Here is a 15,999-nt window from a genome sequence, read left to right as displayed (position 1 = left end):
CAATTTGGTAAATTCAATTTCATACTATCTATTCCTGACACTGGAGTGGCTTATAAACCTCTGAAGTATATAGTTTGAGGTCTGGGATCTGCCAATATGTGGCTAGTTTTCTGACTGTTTCAGATAACATGATACATGATTTTAGTTTTTTTGGTCTAGTCTCGCTTGAATATAGGTCAATATTAAATAGTCTCCTGATGAGTCACCTTTGGTGAGGACGATGAAACCCATAGAAATGAGAGGCTTGGAGAGTGAGTGTGTAAATGTCACCTCACCCTATATAATGAGACATGGGGTATATGTTTTTTCTATTAGTCACTTTCTGACTAACCTTCAGGGGGTGAATTATAGGTATAGTTTTATATTTGGAATTAATAAAGTTTAGTTTTATCCTTTTGTCAGCAAACATGAGGAATGACAAGAGACAACCCTTTTAAAAAGATTTTTATTTTGGTTAAAACTATTCCAACATTATGAACATAAAAAATTCTTCTCCCCTATGTGACGTCTCTGATGTATATTAACAGTTGATTTCCAAGTAAAATATCTCTCACATTAAGAAAATAAAAATAGCTTCTCCTCTGTGTGAATGCTCTGATGGCAATCAAGAAGCACTTTCTGGTTAAAATATTTCCCACATTCTTAACTGGAAAATGGCTTCTCCCCTGTGTGAGTTCTCTGGTGCTTAACACAATCTGATTTATTGCTAAAACATTTCCCACATTCTGAACATGAAAAAGGCTTCTCCCCTGTGTGAGTTCTTTGGTGGGTAACACAATATGATTTATGAGCAAAACATTTCCCACATTCTGAACATGAAAAAGGCTTCTCCCCTGTGTGAATTCTCTGGTGGGTAACAAAACTTGATTTCTGTGCAAAACATTTCCCACATTCTAAACATGAAAAAGGCTTCTCTCCTGTGTGAGTTCTTTGGTGGGTAACTAAATATGATTTATGTGCAAAACATTTCCCACATTCTGAACATGAAAAAGGTTTCTCCCCTGTGTGAGTTCTCTGGTGCTTAATACAATCTGCTTTATTGTTAAAACATTTCCCACATTCTGAACATGAAAAAGGCTTCTCCCCTGTGTGAGTTCTTTGGTGGGTAACAAAATATGATTTCTGTGTAAAACATATCCCACATTCTGAACATGAAAAAGGTTTCTCCCCTGTGTGAGTTCTCTGGTGCTTAATACAATCTGATTTATTGTTAAAACATTTCCCACATTCTGAACATAAAAAAGGCTTCTCCCCTGTATGAATTCTCTGGTGGGTAACAAAACTTGATTTCTGTGCAAAACATTTGCCACATTCTGAACAGGAAAAAGGCTTCTCCCCTGTGTGAGTTCTTTGGTGGGTAACAAAATATGATTTATGTGCAAAACATTTTCCACATTCTGAACATGAAAAAGGTTTCTCCCCTGTGTGAGTTCTCTGGTGCTTAATACAATCTGATTTATTGTTAAAACATTTCCCACATTCTGAACAGGAAAAAGGCTTCTCCCCTGTGTGAGTTCTTTGGTGGGTAACAAAATTTGATTTTTGTGCAAAATATTTCCCACATTCTGAACAGGAAAAAGGCTTCTGCCCTGTGTGAGTTCTCTGGTGGGAAACACAATTTGATTTCTGTGCAAAATATTTACCACATTCTGAACATGAAAATGACTTCTTTGCTTTAGGATCAGTTTGTTTTTTATTGCCTCCTTTGTGACTTTGATTTCCCTTAGTAGTCAGTAATGAATCAGAAGATGGAACCTGTTTCATAGGATCAGATGACAGATCTTTGCTGTGAATGGATGATGATATATCTGGACTAACAGCAATCCCTTCAGTTACATCTTGTAGGATTTCAAGATCATCAAATTTAAACATTGAAGATGTCAGCTGTCCCTCTGATCTTCTGGTACAGTCATCTGCTAAGATAAAAAACAATTATTTTTTAATAAAATATCCTTGAGTTTTATATTTTTGAACATTTCTACTTAAACTGTCCATAAATGGCAAGCTATGTGTTAGGCGTCGAGTTTCTGCCCCTGCACAGGAGGGAACTCGAGCCTTGCCTTCTGTTGTTTCCCATTCCTCTCCAGCCGGAGAGGAGGCTGCTCTGCAGAGACGTCGGTCCCAACGCCTTGCCCAGGCTAATGCTAGGTGTCTGGTTGCTCCTTTTGGCTCTACTATTATATCATGCGTGAGTCAGCAGCAATCAGACGCTCCTGGGACTAAGTCCTGCTTTTCCCCTACTGAGCATGTCCGTGGGACGACTTATCATTGGAGGTTGGAGGTCACATGCTCAGGTCCTATTGCTGCTCCAATTGGGCCACCAGGAAGGTCTCTGAAGGCTGCAGTTATAAAAGGTTCGCATGGCCGCCCGGCCATGCGCTAATATAGAGACTTGTAGCTAAGTGGTATGTTTGATGATGAATGTCTGACTGGTGAATGTCTTATTATATTTCCCCTTCCTTTGATATGCATGTTGTTAGGGCTTAGGGTCTTTGAGTCAGCACCGAGTACTGGCACTGCCTAGTGCCGCAGTGCTCTCAGCTCCATCTACACTTTAGCACCCGAGGGCGCCATTCAGCACACGGCACCTCGGTACCGCATTACCACAGCGTCTGTCAGAGCAGCGTTGTGCGCAGTTAGTGTGCTTTCCAGCTCTAAGCTGAGGCTGGTTAGTGGCGTCCGCCAGTGCGGCACTGTACATACTCTGTGCGGTAAGCAACTGGCTGCTGCACCCTGTGACAGTTTACAGGGCACAGCGTACCTTAAGGGCATAGCCCTCGCATCACATTAGCGGTTCCGTGCACAAGTGGGTCTAGAGGGGCGCTGACCCCGTGTCTTAGGGCAGCGTCCTGTGATGTCACACCTGCGTTCTAGCCGTAGTCTGTGAGGCTGAACAGACTACGGTTCCTACACCGTTCAGGGCACTCTCTGTGAGGTAACAGAGTTTGCCTCAGTTCACACCGGGGGACTTTAACCCGCATGAGTTCATCTGTTTGTTACTATACACTGTCTGTTATTGTCTAGCAGCAGTTAACACCTCTGCACGGTGGACCCCGGACTTCGACCGCACCTAGCCTCTTTGTTTATTTAATTAGGTGCGTTCCGCCAGTCCTTAACACTATGTAAAAAACTTTATTTACCAAAACAATGACAGTTCACAGTCTAATAGAAAACCTTGTTGGATGAACCAGTAGTGTGTGGTGTTCAATTGTTTGTTCATTCTGACTCCCAAATATCGAATAAAAAGAAACCAATCAATGTTATATAGGCAAAAAAAATACCAATTCTCATCTCACAAAAAACAAGACCCCACTCAGGTCCATCATCTCTCAATGGAAAAACAGAGGTTCCCACACTATTAGTGGCTCAAAGGCTGTTGAAAAGCAACAGAGTTTCTATAAACCAATCCAGCAAAATCCGCTCTCACTTCGGAGTCTTGCAGTGTGCGCAAACAACATTTAGGATCCCTGTATTTAGCAATATTATAGTGAGAAGAATCCACTTAATATTTGGTGTGTGTGTAGGGAGGAGGACCCCCGTAGAGTGTCTGGGCCGGAATCAAGGGGACCGCCATCTGGGTTCCTAGAGAAACGGTACCCGGGGGACAACGGAGGAGAGCAAGCTACTGAAAGTGACAGGTCAGCAAGGGGCGGGGCGAGTATAAAGGGGGCAGGGAGCTCGCCGGGAAGTCAATTGGTAGTACGCCAGGCAGAGAAAGAGACTGTGGGGGTGTGACAGAGCCAGAGTGACTGACGGCGACCAGAGGAGAGATCAGCAGCAGAGAGGAGATCTATGGCGGCCTTCAGAGAGGAGGTACTGAGCTTACCGGCAAGAGACTGTCGCTCCTCTCCAAGTTGGGCCCGCGACCTGCCCACGGTTGTCCTCAACTGCTGCCGCTGCACTCCAGCCCATTGCGGCCTGCCCGTTGTCTCCCGCGGCCGCTGACACGCCACTTCAGCCTGTGGTTGCGGCCTGCCTGCTGCCGCCCAGCCTCCATCCTTGCTGGCGGCCTGTTCATCACCGCCCACAGCTGCCATTACCCCGCTGCAGTTGGCAGTTGGGGCTTGCTCCTCGCCTATGGAGAGACTCTTTGCACATGCCCAGTCTGTGGGCATGGCCTACCAACCGCCACTCTTCTAGACTGTGTCACTACCCTGCTTGGGGGGACTGGAGTCCCCGTGGACTCGCTAACGAATGGGACCCTGCTGTGGCTACAGGGGGTTACCGCGACGAAAGACTTCCTTAGGGCCTGTTGTGCCCCAACTTCTCCTGGGTAGTGAGACACCTGAAGACTACTACAGTTTCTCAACAGCTGGGCCCAGCGGCTGCGACACCAAAGAAGCCACATCAGCGACACCAAAGCAGCCACATCAGCGACACCAAAGCAGCCACACCAGTGACACCGAGAGACGTCAGGAAGGATAAGTTGACTTTAGGCAATAAGGACCCGTGGTTGGCCGTTTCGTGGCCCCATAATATCCGGCCTTGCCGGGTCAGTCACATTCTCGTTAAAAGAAAAGTGTACCCCTACGCGCGTTTCGCGTTGTAGGAAACCGCTTCCTCGGGGGGCGTGGCTAAAACTGTGAACGTCCCAGCTTAAATGCCTGGCTGAAAGCAGTCATCTGCTTTTTGTATGCCAATCAATGGGGAGACTTTCACGCATGCGTGGTGCCACTGGAGCTGCCTCCCGGTCAGGTGACGTCATCTGGGGACGGCCAGCACCAGACCGCTGCCTAGGCAACAGCCAGGACAGGCGGTATGTTGCTCCTGGTAAACAGACGCCACGTGTGAACGGCCGGCGCTAGACCGCTACACAGGCAGCGCCTGCCCCATGTATTGCACGTCTGTATGACGCGTGGCGCACATGAGTCCCGTCATGACAGGATCACAAAACAACAGATGATCAGAGCCTGTGAAACTAAGGAGGAGAGGAAGGGGAAGGGATAGGAATGTAGGGTGGTAGAAAAAATAGAAGGAATAGGAGTGAATGTTGTGCTTGTTAACTATGCGTATATTACACATGGATGGCATATATGTTAGACAAAAAAGATAACCCATATATTAATGCAGGCAATAAACATCAAACAGAACAAAGGTAATAAGCAACAGATGAGATGTAACCACAAGTACATATCCATCCATTTACATCAAGTCCTCCGTTTACGTGCTTTCTGCAGATAATATGCCAGCCACATGGTCATGTGCCATTGCAAATTCAATGATGATTTTGTCACGTAGATCCCATATCACGTACTATTTGCGTTACAGTTCTCCACTCCAAACCATCAGGACAAAGAAATACGTGATCTATAGCCAGGCAAATAGGAATAAAAAATGAGATTAAGTACGAGGTCCAAGGAACACACATACTTTAAAAACAACACATAATAAATTAAAAGAAGGGAGAGAAGGAGAGATACCTATCTGTTACATGGTTTATGACATGTTGATATGGCGCACCGCTGAGTTCTGAATAGACTCAGCTTCAAAATACATTGGCTGATTTATACCTAGTACACCAGCCATTGGCATTGTTATTTTTAATCTGGGTACTATATAATATACAATATTGTCCAGGGGAAGCTACATGCCAGCGACTTCTGCACAATAGATTTACCTATGTATTTTTTGGCTGGTGCATTGACCACTCTTAATGCCATTTCATAACCATTATTGTAATTGCACTGTAACCTGTGCCCATCACAGGTTGTCCGCTTGTTTTCTTCTAGTATCGGGCCTCATGTGACTACCCATTTTATTGGTTTCTCTTATTATCCTGTATCTCTGATGTGTGCCTTTTTGATAAATAAAAATATATACATGTTTGTAATGGATTTGGATTCTATGCTCTCCTTTTTTCTCATCTAACTGAGAATCGTCTCCATATTAATAGACTAAATGAGGCACTATTTATGTACTTTACTAATAATGGAATAAGGATGCTTCTTTGGAGTATTTTTCATATATATGTCTTTTCTGTGTTTTTCACAGCAACACGCTCCAAGCCTCACATGGATTATAAGGCACGAGAACAGGCTTGGTTAAATCAAATCGATGAGGTTTTTAATGACAAACCCGGCACTATTGTGGCTACGAGCAGCAGAGACCTTAGGGAGGCAGGCAGAAAAATTAGATCACTTTTAAATCGGCGAACCAAGACTTGGTGAAATCGTGCATTCCTCCAGAAATATGTTGAAAAGGGCCTCATTCCACGAGGACTTAGGGTTCAAGTGTTCCCTTCTTTCCCTATCGATGATTTAGAGGTTAAATGGAAATGGGAAGATTTAGCCAGTGTATGTTCAAAAGGGTTCATGGAACTCCTCATCCAACTGAATGAAAAAACCATAGCTGGCCTTGATCAAGAGATTGAAGAATTACAAAGTTCAATCAAAAAAGACATGTCCAGTGATGAATTGGCTTCATTCAATCGTGAGTTGGATCTTGATTTCACCAAATGGGAGAAAGAAATTTGCGAGATAAAAACCAAAAAATTTTCGAGGGATATGGGTGATTACCAATCTGAAACAGTGTACAGATGGAATCGTAGATTCAAATCATCAAGGAATTCCAAACGGGGGAGATCATTCTCTGTCACTTCATATGCTTCCAGTGAAGGATCGGCTAAATCCAATTCCAAATCTTTGGAAATACGTTTAGGTACCAACCGGGAAGCACAAGTTAATAAAATTAAATCTCTTCCATCTAAGAAAACTGATAAACCCAAAAGCCATACACTTCAGGTAATCAACCTGTCTAATCGTGTGTTGACTACAATCCAAGTTGAAGTATTATCCAAGGGTCTAACTTTTTCCCCTACCAACCCTTTTGATTTGTTTACAGCTGTAAAAGACCTGTACCTATTTTCCCGCAAATTAATTCTCAAAAAGCTTCATAACAGCAAGAAACAGGACCCACTTTCTAATACTCAGTTGGAGGAAGAGGCCCTTTCTACATTGGAGGAGTTATTGAGGGAACAAGAGCCCAATCCCACAGGTATGTTTCCCCAGACTATACGTCCGAAGTCCACCAGGTTCCCTCCCTTGTCTCTATGTCCAGCAGTAGAGATCTTTACAAGGCTGGTTATTGAGGATTTTGGTAAAATCTCTGCAAGACGTAACCTTGACAACCTCACGGCACAACAACGTGTGGCCGTTGAGGAATTAAAATCCTTTTTGAACATTGTCATTAAACCTGCGGACAAGGGAGGGAACATAGTGGTCTGGCCTCAGGAAATGTATGAAAGGGAGGATAAGAGACAACTTCGAGATAGAGTGACGTATTGTAAATTAGATCATAGCCCCTTGACAGTTTTTTCGGATACTTTGGAGGAGATCCTCTTTAGGGCCCTGGAACAGGGAATTATCCCTAAACAAATTTTTGAGGGCCTCCTAACTAAATTTCCGAGGATCCCTACCATATATTTTGTGCCTAAGATCCACAAGGACCCCCTCGATCCGCCGGGACGTCCTATCGTGTCGGGCATAGGGGGGTTATGCGAGCCTGTATGTCAATTTGTAGAGTACTATTTAAAGCCACTTGTGGAGGCATTGCCCTCCTATGTAAGGGACACGACGGACGTCCTGGCATGGATCGATGGGATGTCCTTGGAATCAGACATGTTCCTCGTCACTGCGGACATTGAATCGCTATACACATGCATCCGCCATCAAGACGGCATTGATGCCTGCAGGTTCTTTCTGAGGAGCAGCAGCTGGGATGGCCCTACATGTGATTTAGTTTTGGAGTTACTTGAATACGTCCTTACACACAATTTTTTTGTTTTTAGGGACGTTTTTTATTTGCAGCAGTGCGGCACTGCCATGGGCGCGGCCTGTGCCCCTTCTTTTGCTGGCCTCTTCCTGGGATACTGGGAGCGGGAGGTTTTTGCGGGGGGAGGGGGGGCAGGCCGTTGAACATGTGCAGTGCTGGCTGCGCTATATTGATGATTTGCTCATGGTGTGGCAGGGTTCACAACAACATCTTAAAGAATTTATGGAGAGTCTAAATAATAATGGCTATAACATTAAACTAACTTACACCTGTAGCAATTCTGAGGTGGATTTCCTGGATATTAAGATACGGGTGGACCCTGCATCCAATTTGCAGACGGACGTATACAGGAAGCCCACCTCAGTTAACTCACTCCTCCATGCTGGATCCTGCCACCCATGGGCAACTATTAGGGCCATCCCAGTTGGTCAATTCTTGCGGATCAGGTGAATCTGCTCTTCAGAGGAAACCTTTTTGGATCAAGCTGGGGAACTTAGAGATCATTTTCTCAAACGGGGATATAGTCGACGCTGTGTCAAAAGGGGCTTTGATAGAGCGAGAAAAATAAATCGGTCGGCCCTTTTGCAACCTAATATTAGAAAGCAAAAACAAGAGCAGGGTAATGTTAGGTTTATCTCAACCTTTAATGGGGGATGGAACCAAATGAGGGACATACTTGCTAAACACTGGAACATATTGAAGACGGAGTCCTCATTGACGAATATAATCTCTGAGTACCCACTTATGACATACCGTAGAAGCCCCAATTTAGGGGATATACTGGTACGTTCGCATTATGTCCAACACATTAAGAATCCTTTTGACTCTCGTGGCCCCCCCTTTGGGATGCTACCCTTGTGGTAATTGCGTCGCATGCAAGAATGTCGTACGGACATCATCATTTCAATCTGTTGATGGAACAAGAATCTACTTGATTAAACAACATATAACTTGTCACACCGCTCAGGTCATCTACTATGCTACGTGCGGGTGTCCGAAAGTTTATGTAGGTCTCACGAGTCGCCAACTAAAATTACGCGTTCGTGAACATGTCCGCGACATTCTTGCATCAAAGACGATAACGGATGTGACACAGCTAAAAACCATACCCAAACACTACAAATTAGTGCATAATAGTGACCCTAAATCTTTTTTGGTGAGAGGCATTCAACATGTAAGTAGTGGCATTAGAGGCGGCGACATCAAACGCCTTCTTGCACAGAAGGAATGCAGATGGATCATGGTACTTGGTACCATGACACCACAAGGGCTAAACGAATCACTCAGCTTTGCGCCATTCTTATGATTTATAAAATCTTTTCTGCCTGCCATCCCTAGATAGGTATCTCTCCTTCTCTCCCTTCTTTTAATTTATTATGTGTTGTTTTTAAAGTATGTGTGTTCCTTGGACCTCGTACTTAATCTAATTTTTTATTCCTATTTGCCTGGCTATAGATCACGTATTTCTTTGTCCTGATGGTTTGGAGTGGAGAACTGTGACGCAAATAGTACGTGATATGGGATCTACGTGACAAAATCATCATTGAATTTGCAATGGCACATGACCATGTGGCTGGCATATTATCTGCAGAAAGCACGTAAACGGAGGACTTGATGTAAATGGATGGATATGTACTTGTGGTTACATCTCATCTGTTGCTTATTACCTTTGTTCTGTTTGATGTTTATTGCCTGCATTAATATATGGGTTATCTTTTTTGTCTAACATATATGCCATCCATGTGTAATATACGCATAGTTAACAAGCACAACATTCACTCCTATTCCTTCTATTTTTTCTACCACCCTCCATTCCTATCCCTTCCCCTTCCTCTCCTCCTTAGTTTCACAGGCTCTGATCATCTGTTGTTTTGTGATCCTGTCATGACGGGACTCATGTGCGCCACGCGTCATACAGACGTGCAATACATGGGGCAGGCGCTGCCTGTGTAGCGGTCTAGCGCCGGCCGTTCACACGTGGCGTCTGTTTACTAGGAGCAACATACCGCCTGTCCTGGCTGTTGCCTAGGCAGCGGTCTGGTGCTGGCCGTCCCCAGATGACGTCACCTGACCGGGAGGCAGCTCCAGTGGCACCACGCATGCGTGTAAGTCTCCCCATTGATTGGCATACAAAAAGCAGATGACTGCTTTCAGCCAGGCATTTAAGCTGGGACGTTCACAGTTTTAGCCACGCCCCCCGAGGAAGCGGTTTCCTACAACGCGAAACGCGCGTAGGGGTACACAAGTCGGCGCCTGCTACACACTGGGACATGATGGGTATGTTCATCCAGCTTACCTTAGCTCATCTTTGATTGTTTATACAGGATTTTCTGTTACATGGTTTATGACATGTTGATATGGCGCACCGCTGAGTTCTGAATAGACTCAGCTTCAAAATACATTGGCTGATTTATACCTAGTACACCAGCCATTGGCATTGTTATTTTTAATCTGGGTACTATATAATATACAATATTGTCCAGGGGAAGCTACATGCCAGCGACTTCTGCACAATAGATTTACCTATGTATTTTTTGGCTGGTGCATTGACCACTCTTAATGCCATTTCATAACCATTATTGTAATTGCACTGTAACCTGTGGCAACTATCTTACGGGTACTCATGCCCATCACAGGTTGTCCGCTTGTTTTCTTCTAGTATCGGGCCTCATGTGACTACCCATTTTATTGGTTTCTCTTATTATCCTGTATCTCTGATGTGTGCCTTTTTGATAAATAAAAATATATACATGTTTGTAATGGATTTGGATTCTATGCTCTCCTTTTTTCTCATATCAGCAAACATCACTAGTGATCAAGGATAAGCGCACAATAAAAGTCAATATTACCGGCTTACACAAACAAAAGTCTGTTTTCTTGACCAACCAGAAATCAACACTTACATTTAAAGCCAACATACAGATAACATTCTATTATTCTTTGTTTGCTAACAAATAGTCATCTGGTTAATTAAGAAACAATGCTCTATGTCTTCACAATGCCAAAAGTAAAGAAAAGTTTTTAAAAATGTTAAAAAAATATAAAAGTTCAAATCACCCCCCTTTGGCCTCTTTCAAAATAAAACAATAAAAAAAATAAAACATACACATATTTGTTATAGCCAGATTCAGAATCGCCCGATCTATCAATATAAAAATGAATTAACCCTATCGCTAAATGGCTTTTTTGGTCGCTGCAACATTGCATTACAATTACTGTCCCTATTGGTCAAACAATCAGTAGATTTGGTTTCCAGTACCATCTCTATGCTGACGACACCCAACCATACGCTTCTTCTCCTGACATCACGCCAGCCTTTCTAGAAAACACCGGCGATTGTCTAAACGCTGTGTCTAATATCATGTCCTCACTATATCTGAAACTGAACCTGTCAAAGACTGAACTCCCTGTGTTTCCTCCCGCTACTAATGTACCTATACCCGACATTGCCATTTCCGTTTGTGGTTCTACCATTACTCCCCAGCAACATGCCCGCTGTCTTGGGGTCATACTTGACTCTGAGCTTTCCTTTGCCCCCCACATCCGATCACTGGCTCGCTCTTGTTATCTGCACCTCAAAAACATTTCTAGATTTCGACCTTCTCTTACTTTTGACTCTGCAAAAACTCTGACTGTTTCTCTTATTCATTCTCGTCTTGACTATTGTAACTCCCTTCTAATCGGTCTCCCTCTTACCAAACTCTCCCCTCTCCAATCTGTCTTGAATGCTGCAGCCAGGATCATATTCCTCACCAATCGTTACACCGATGCCTCTACCTTGTGCCAGTCATTACACTGGCTACCCATCCACTCCAGAATTCGGTATAAACTTATTACCTTCACCCACAAAGCCCTCCATGGCTAAGCACCACCCTACATCTCCTCCCTTGTTTCAGTATACCACCCTACCCGCGCCCTCCGTTCTGCTGATGACCTGAGGTTAGCATCCTCAATAATTAGAACCTCCCACTCCCGTCTTCAAGACTATACACGTCCTGCGCCAATTCTTTGGAATGCACTTCCCAGGTCAATACGATTAGTCCCCAGTCCCCACAATTTTAAGTGTGCCCTGAAAATGCATTTATTCAGAATGGCCTATCGCCTCAACATATTAACCTAATCTATCCCTGTGTGGCACAGCCATAAGTTTTTTACCATAACCAGGTTCCCCGCATCATGTTCCCACATGCTTTATGCATCCATTAGCCCTCTGTGTCTGTACTGTTACACACTTAACATTATGGCTGGTCCATACAATCAGGGCAACTGTTACCACCCACCTTTCGTGTCTCCCTCTTTCCTCATAGACTGTAAGCTTGCGAGCAGGGCCCTCTTTCCTCTTGGTATTTGTTATAATCTACTGTATGTGATTATTGTTATGCTGTAATGTATATTGTCTGTACAAATCCCCTCTGAAATGTAAAGTGCTGCGGAATATGTCAGCGCTATAGAAATAAAATTTATTATTAATAAAGTACGACCAAAAGCTCGTATCTGCACCAAAATGGTCTCCATTAAAAACGTCAGCTCGGCACACAAAAAATAAGCTTTCACCCAACCCGAGATCATGAAAAATGGAGACGCGACGGGTATCGGAAAATGGTGCAATACTTTTATACTTTACCTAATAAAGAGGAGTTATTTTTACTGATACAGTGGGTATGGAAAGTATTCAGACCCCTTTAAATTTTTCACTCTTTGTTTCATTGCAGCAATTTGGTAAATTCAATTTCATACTATCTATTCCTGACACTGGAGTGGCTTATAAACCTCTGAAGTATATAGTTTGAGGTCTGGGATCTGCCAATATGTGGCTAGTTTTCTGACTGTTTCAGATAACATGATACATGATTTTAGTTTTTTTTGGTCTAGTCTCGCTTGAATATAGGTCAATATTAAATAGTCTCCTGATGAGTCACCTTTGGTGAGGACGATGAAACCCATAGAAATGAGAGGCTTGGAGAGTGAGTGTGTAAATGTCACCTCACCCTATATAATGAGACATGGGGTATATGTTTTTTCTATTAGTCACTTTCTGACTAACCTTCAGGGGGTGAATTATAGGTATAGTTTTATATTTGGAATTAATAAAGTTTAGTTTTATCCTTTTGTCAGCAAACATGAGGAATGACAAGAGACAACCCTTTTAAAAAGATTTTTATTTTGGTTAAAACTATTCCAACATTATGAACATAAAAAATTCTTCTCCCCTATGTGACGTCTCTGATGTATATTAACAGTTGATTTCCAAGTAAAATATCTCTCACATTAAGAAAATAAAAATAGCTTCTCCTCTGTGTGAATGCTCTGATGGCAATCAAGAAGCACTTTCTGGTTAAAATATTTCCCACATTCTTAACTGGAAAATGGCTTCTCCCCTGTGTGAGTTCTCTGGTGCTTAACACAATCTGATTTATTGCTAAAACATTTCCCACATTCTGAACATGAAAAAGGCTTCTCCCCTGTGTGAGTTCTTTGGTGGGTAACACAATATGATTTATGAGCAAAACATTTCCCACATTCTGAACATGAAAAAGGCTTCTCCCCTGTGTGAATTCTCTGGTGGGTAACAAAACTTGATTTCTGTGCAAAACATTTCCCACATTCTAAACATGAAAAAGGCTTCTCTCCTGTGTGAGTTCTTTGGTGGGTAACTAAATATGATTTATGTGCAAAACATTTCCCACATTCTGAACATGAAAAAGGTTTCTCCCCTGTGTGAGTTCTCTGGTGCTTAATACAATCTGCTTTATTGTTAAAACATTTCCCACATTCTGAACATGAAAAAGGCTTCTCCCCTGTGTGAGTTCTTTGGTGGGTAACAAAATATGATTTCTGTGTAAAACATATCCCACATTCTGAACATGAAAAAGGTTTCTCCCCTGTGTGAGTTCTCTGGTGCTTAATACAATCTGATTTATTGTTAAAACATTTCCCACATTCTGAACATAAAAAAGGCTTCTCCCCTGTATGAATTCTCTGGTGGGTAACAAAACTTGATTTCTGTGCAAAACATTTGCCACATTCTGAACAGGAAAAAGGCTTCTCCCCTGTGTGAGTTCTTTGGTGGGTAACAAAATATGATTTATGTGCAAAACATTTTCCACATTCTGAACATGAAAAAGGTTTCTCCCCTGTGTGAGTTCTCTGGTGCTTAATACAATCTGATTTATTGTTAAAACATTTCCCACATTCTGAACAGGAAAAAGGCTTCTCCCCTGTGTGAGTTCTTTGGTGGGTAACAAAATTTGATTTTTGTGCAAAATATTTCCCACATTCTGAACAGGAAAAAGGCTTCTGCCCTGTGTGAGTTCTCTGGTGGGAAACACAATTTGATTTCTGTGCAAAATATTTACCACATTCTGAACATGAAAATGACTTCTTTGCTTTAGGATCAGTTTGTTTTTTATTGCCTCCTTTGTGACTTTGATTTCCCTTAGTAGTCAGTAATGAATCAGAAGATGGAACCTGTTTCATAGGATCAGATGACAGATCTTTGCTGTGAATGGATGATGATATATCTGGACTAACAGCAATCCCTTCAGTTACATCTTGTAGGATTTCAAGATCATCAAATTTAAACATTGAAGATGTCAGCTGTCCCTCTGATCTTCTGGTACAGTCATCTGCTAAGATAAAAAACAATTATTTTTTAATAAAATATCCTTGAGTTTTATATTTTTGAACATTTCTACTTAAACTGTCCATAAATGGCAAGCTATGTGTTAGGCGTCGAGTTTCTGCCCCTGCACAGGAGGGAACTCGAGCCTTGCCTTCTGTTGTTTCCCATTCCTCTCCAGCCGGAGAGGAGGCTGCTCTGCAGAGACGTCGGTCCCAACGCCTTGCCCAGGCTAATGCTAGGTGTCTGGTTGCTCCTTTTGGCTCTACTATTATATCATGCGTGAGTCAGCAGCAATCAGACGCTCCTGGGACTAAGTCCTGCTTTTCCCCTACTGAGCATGTCCGTGGGACGACTTATCATTGGAGGTTGGAGGTCACATGCTCAGGTCCTATTGCTGCTCCGATTGGGCCACCAGGAAGGTCTCTGAAGGCTGCAGTTATAAAAGGTTCGCATGGCCGCCCGGCCATGCGCTAATATAGAGACTTGTAGCTAAGTGGTATGTTTGATGATGAATGTCTGACTGGTGAATGTCTTATTATATTTCCCCTTCCTTTGATATGCATGTTGTTAGGGCTTAGGGTCTTTGAGTCAGCACCGAGTACTGGCACTGCCTAGTGCCGCAGTGCTCTCAGCTCCATCTACACTTTAGCACCCGAGGGCGCCATTCAGCACACGGCACCTCGGTACCGCATTACCACAGCGTCTGTCAGAGCAGCGTTGTGCGCAGTTAGTGTGCTTTCCAGCTCTAAGCTGAGGCTGGTTAGTGGCGTCCGCCAGTGCGGCACTGTACATACTCTGTGCGGTAAGCAACTGGCTGCTGCACCCTGTGACAGTTTACAGGGCACAGCGTACCTTAAGGGCATAGCCCTCGCATCACATTAGCGGTTCCGTGCACAAGTGGGTCTAGAGGGGCGCTGACCCCGTGTCTTAGGGCAGCGTCCTGTGATGTCACACCTGCGTTCTAGCCGTAGTCTGTGAGGCTGAACAGACTACGGTTCCTACACCGTTCAGGGCACTCTCTGTGAGGTAACAGAGTTTGCCTCAGTTCACACCGGGGGACTTTAACCCGCATGAGTTCATCTGTTTGTTACTATACACTGTCTGTTATTGTCTAGCAGCAGTTAACACCTCTGCACGGTGGACCCCGGACTTCGACCGCACCTAGCCTCTTTGTTTATTTAATTAGGTGCGTTCCGCCAGTCCTTAACACTATGTAAAAAACTTTATTTACCAAAACAATGACAGTTCACAGTCTAATAGAAAACCTTGTTGGATGAACCAGTAGTGTGTGGTGTTCAATTGTTTGTTCATTCTGACTCCCAAATATCGAATAAAAAGAAACCAATCAATGTTATATAGGCAAAAAAAATACCAATTCTCATCTCACAAAAAACAAGACCCCACTCAGGTCCATCATCTCTCAATGGAAAAACAGAGGTTCCCACACTATTAGTGGCTCAAAGGCTGTTGAAAAGCAACAGAGTTTCTATAAACCAATCCAGCAAAATCCGCTCTCACTTCGGAGTCTTGCAGTGTGCGCAAACAACATTTAGGATCCCTGTATTTAGCAATATTATAGTGAGAAGAATCCACTTAATATTTGGTGT

The 15,999-nt window shown here is 43.3% G+C and overlaps 1 protein-coding gene across 1 annotated transcript; it reads right to left on the bottom strand.

Annotated features, from left to right (window-relative positions):
- Positions 1–291: 291 nt before the first annotated feature.
- On the bottom strand, positions 292–15,266 carry LOC141077904 (uncharacterized). The gene is given in 2 exon segments (XM_073564675.1): positions 292–1,911; positions 13,138–15,266. Coding segments are annotated over 2 exon segments (2,574 nt in total). The 5' UTR covers positions 14,356–15,266; the 3' UTR covers positions 292–555.
- Between the last annotated feature and the right edge of the window lie 733 nt (positions 15,267–15,999).

The sequence above is a fragment of the Dendrobates tinctorius genome, unplaced genomic scaffold (assembly GCF_039654945.1).
Source record: "Dendrobates tinctorius isolate UK_male_01 unplaced genomic scaffold, ASM3965494v1 ptg000470l, whole genome shotgun sequence".
In the NCBI taxonomy this organism is placed as follows: domain Eukaryota; kingdom Metazoa; phylum Chordata; class Amphibia; order Anura; family Dendrobatidae; genus Dendrobates; species Dendrobates tinctorius.
Note: the sequence above shows the minus strand (reverse complement) of the source record. Positions and strands in the feature narration are given on the sequence as shown.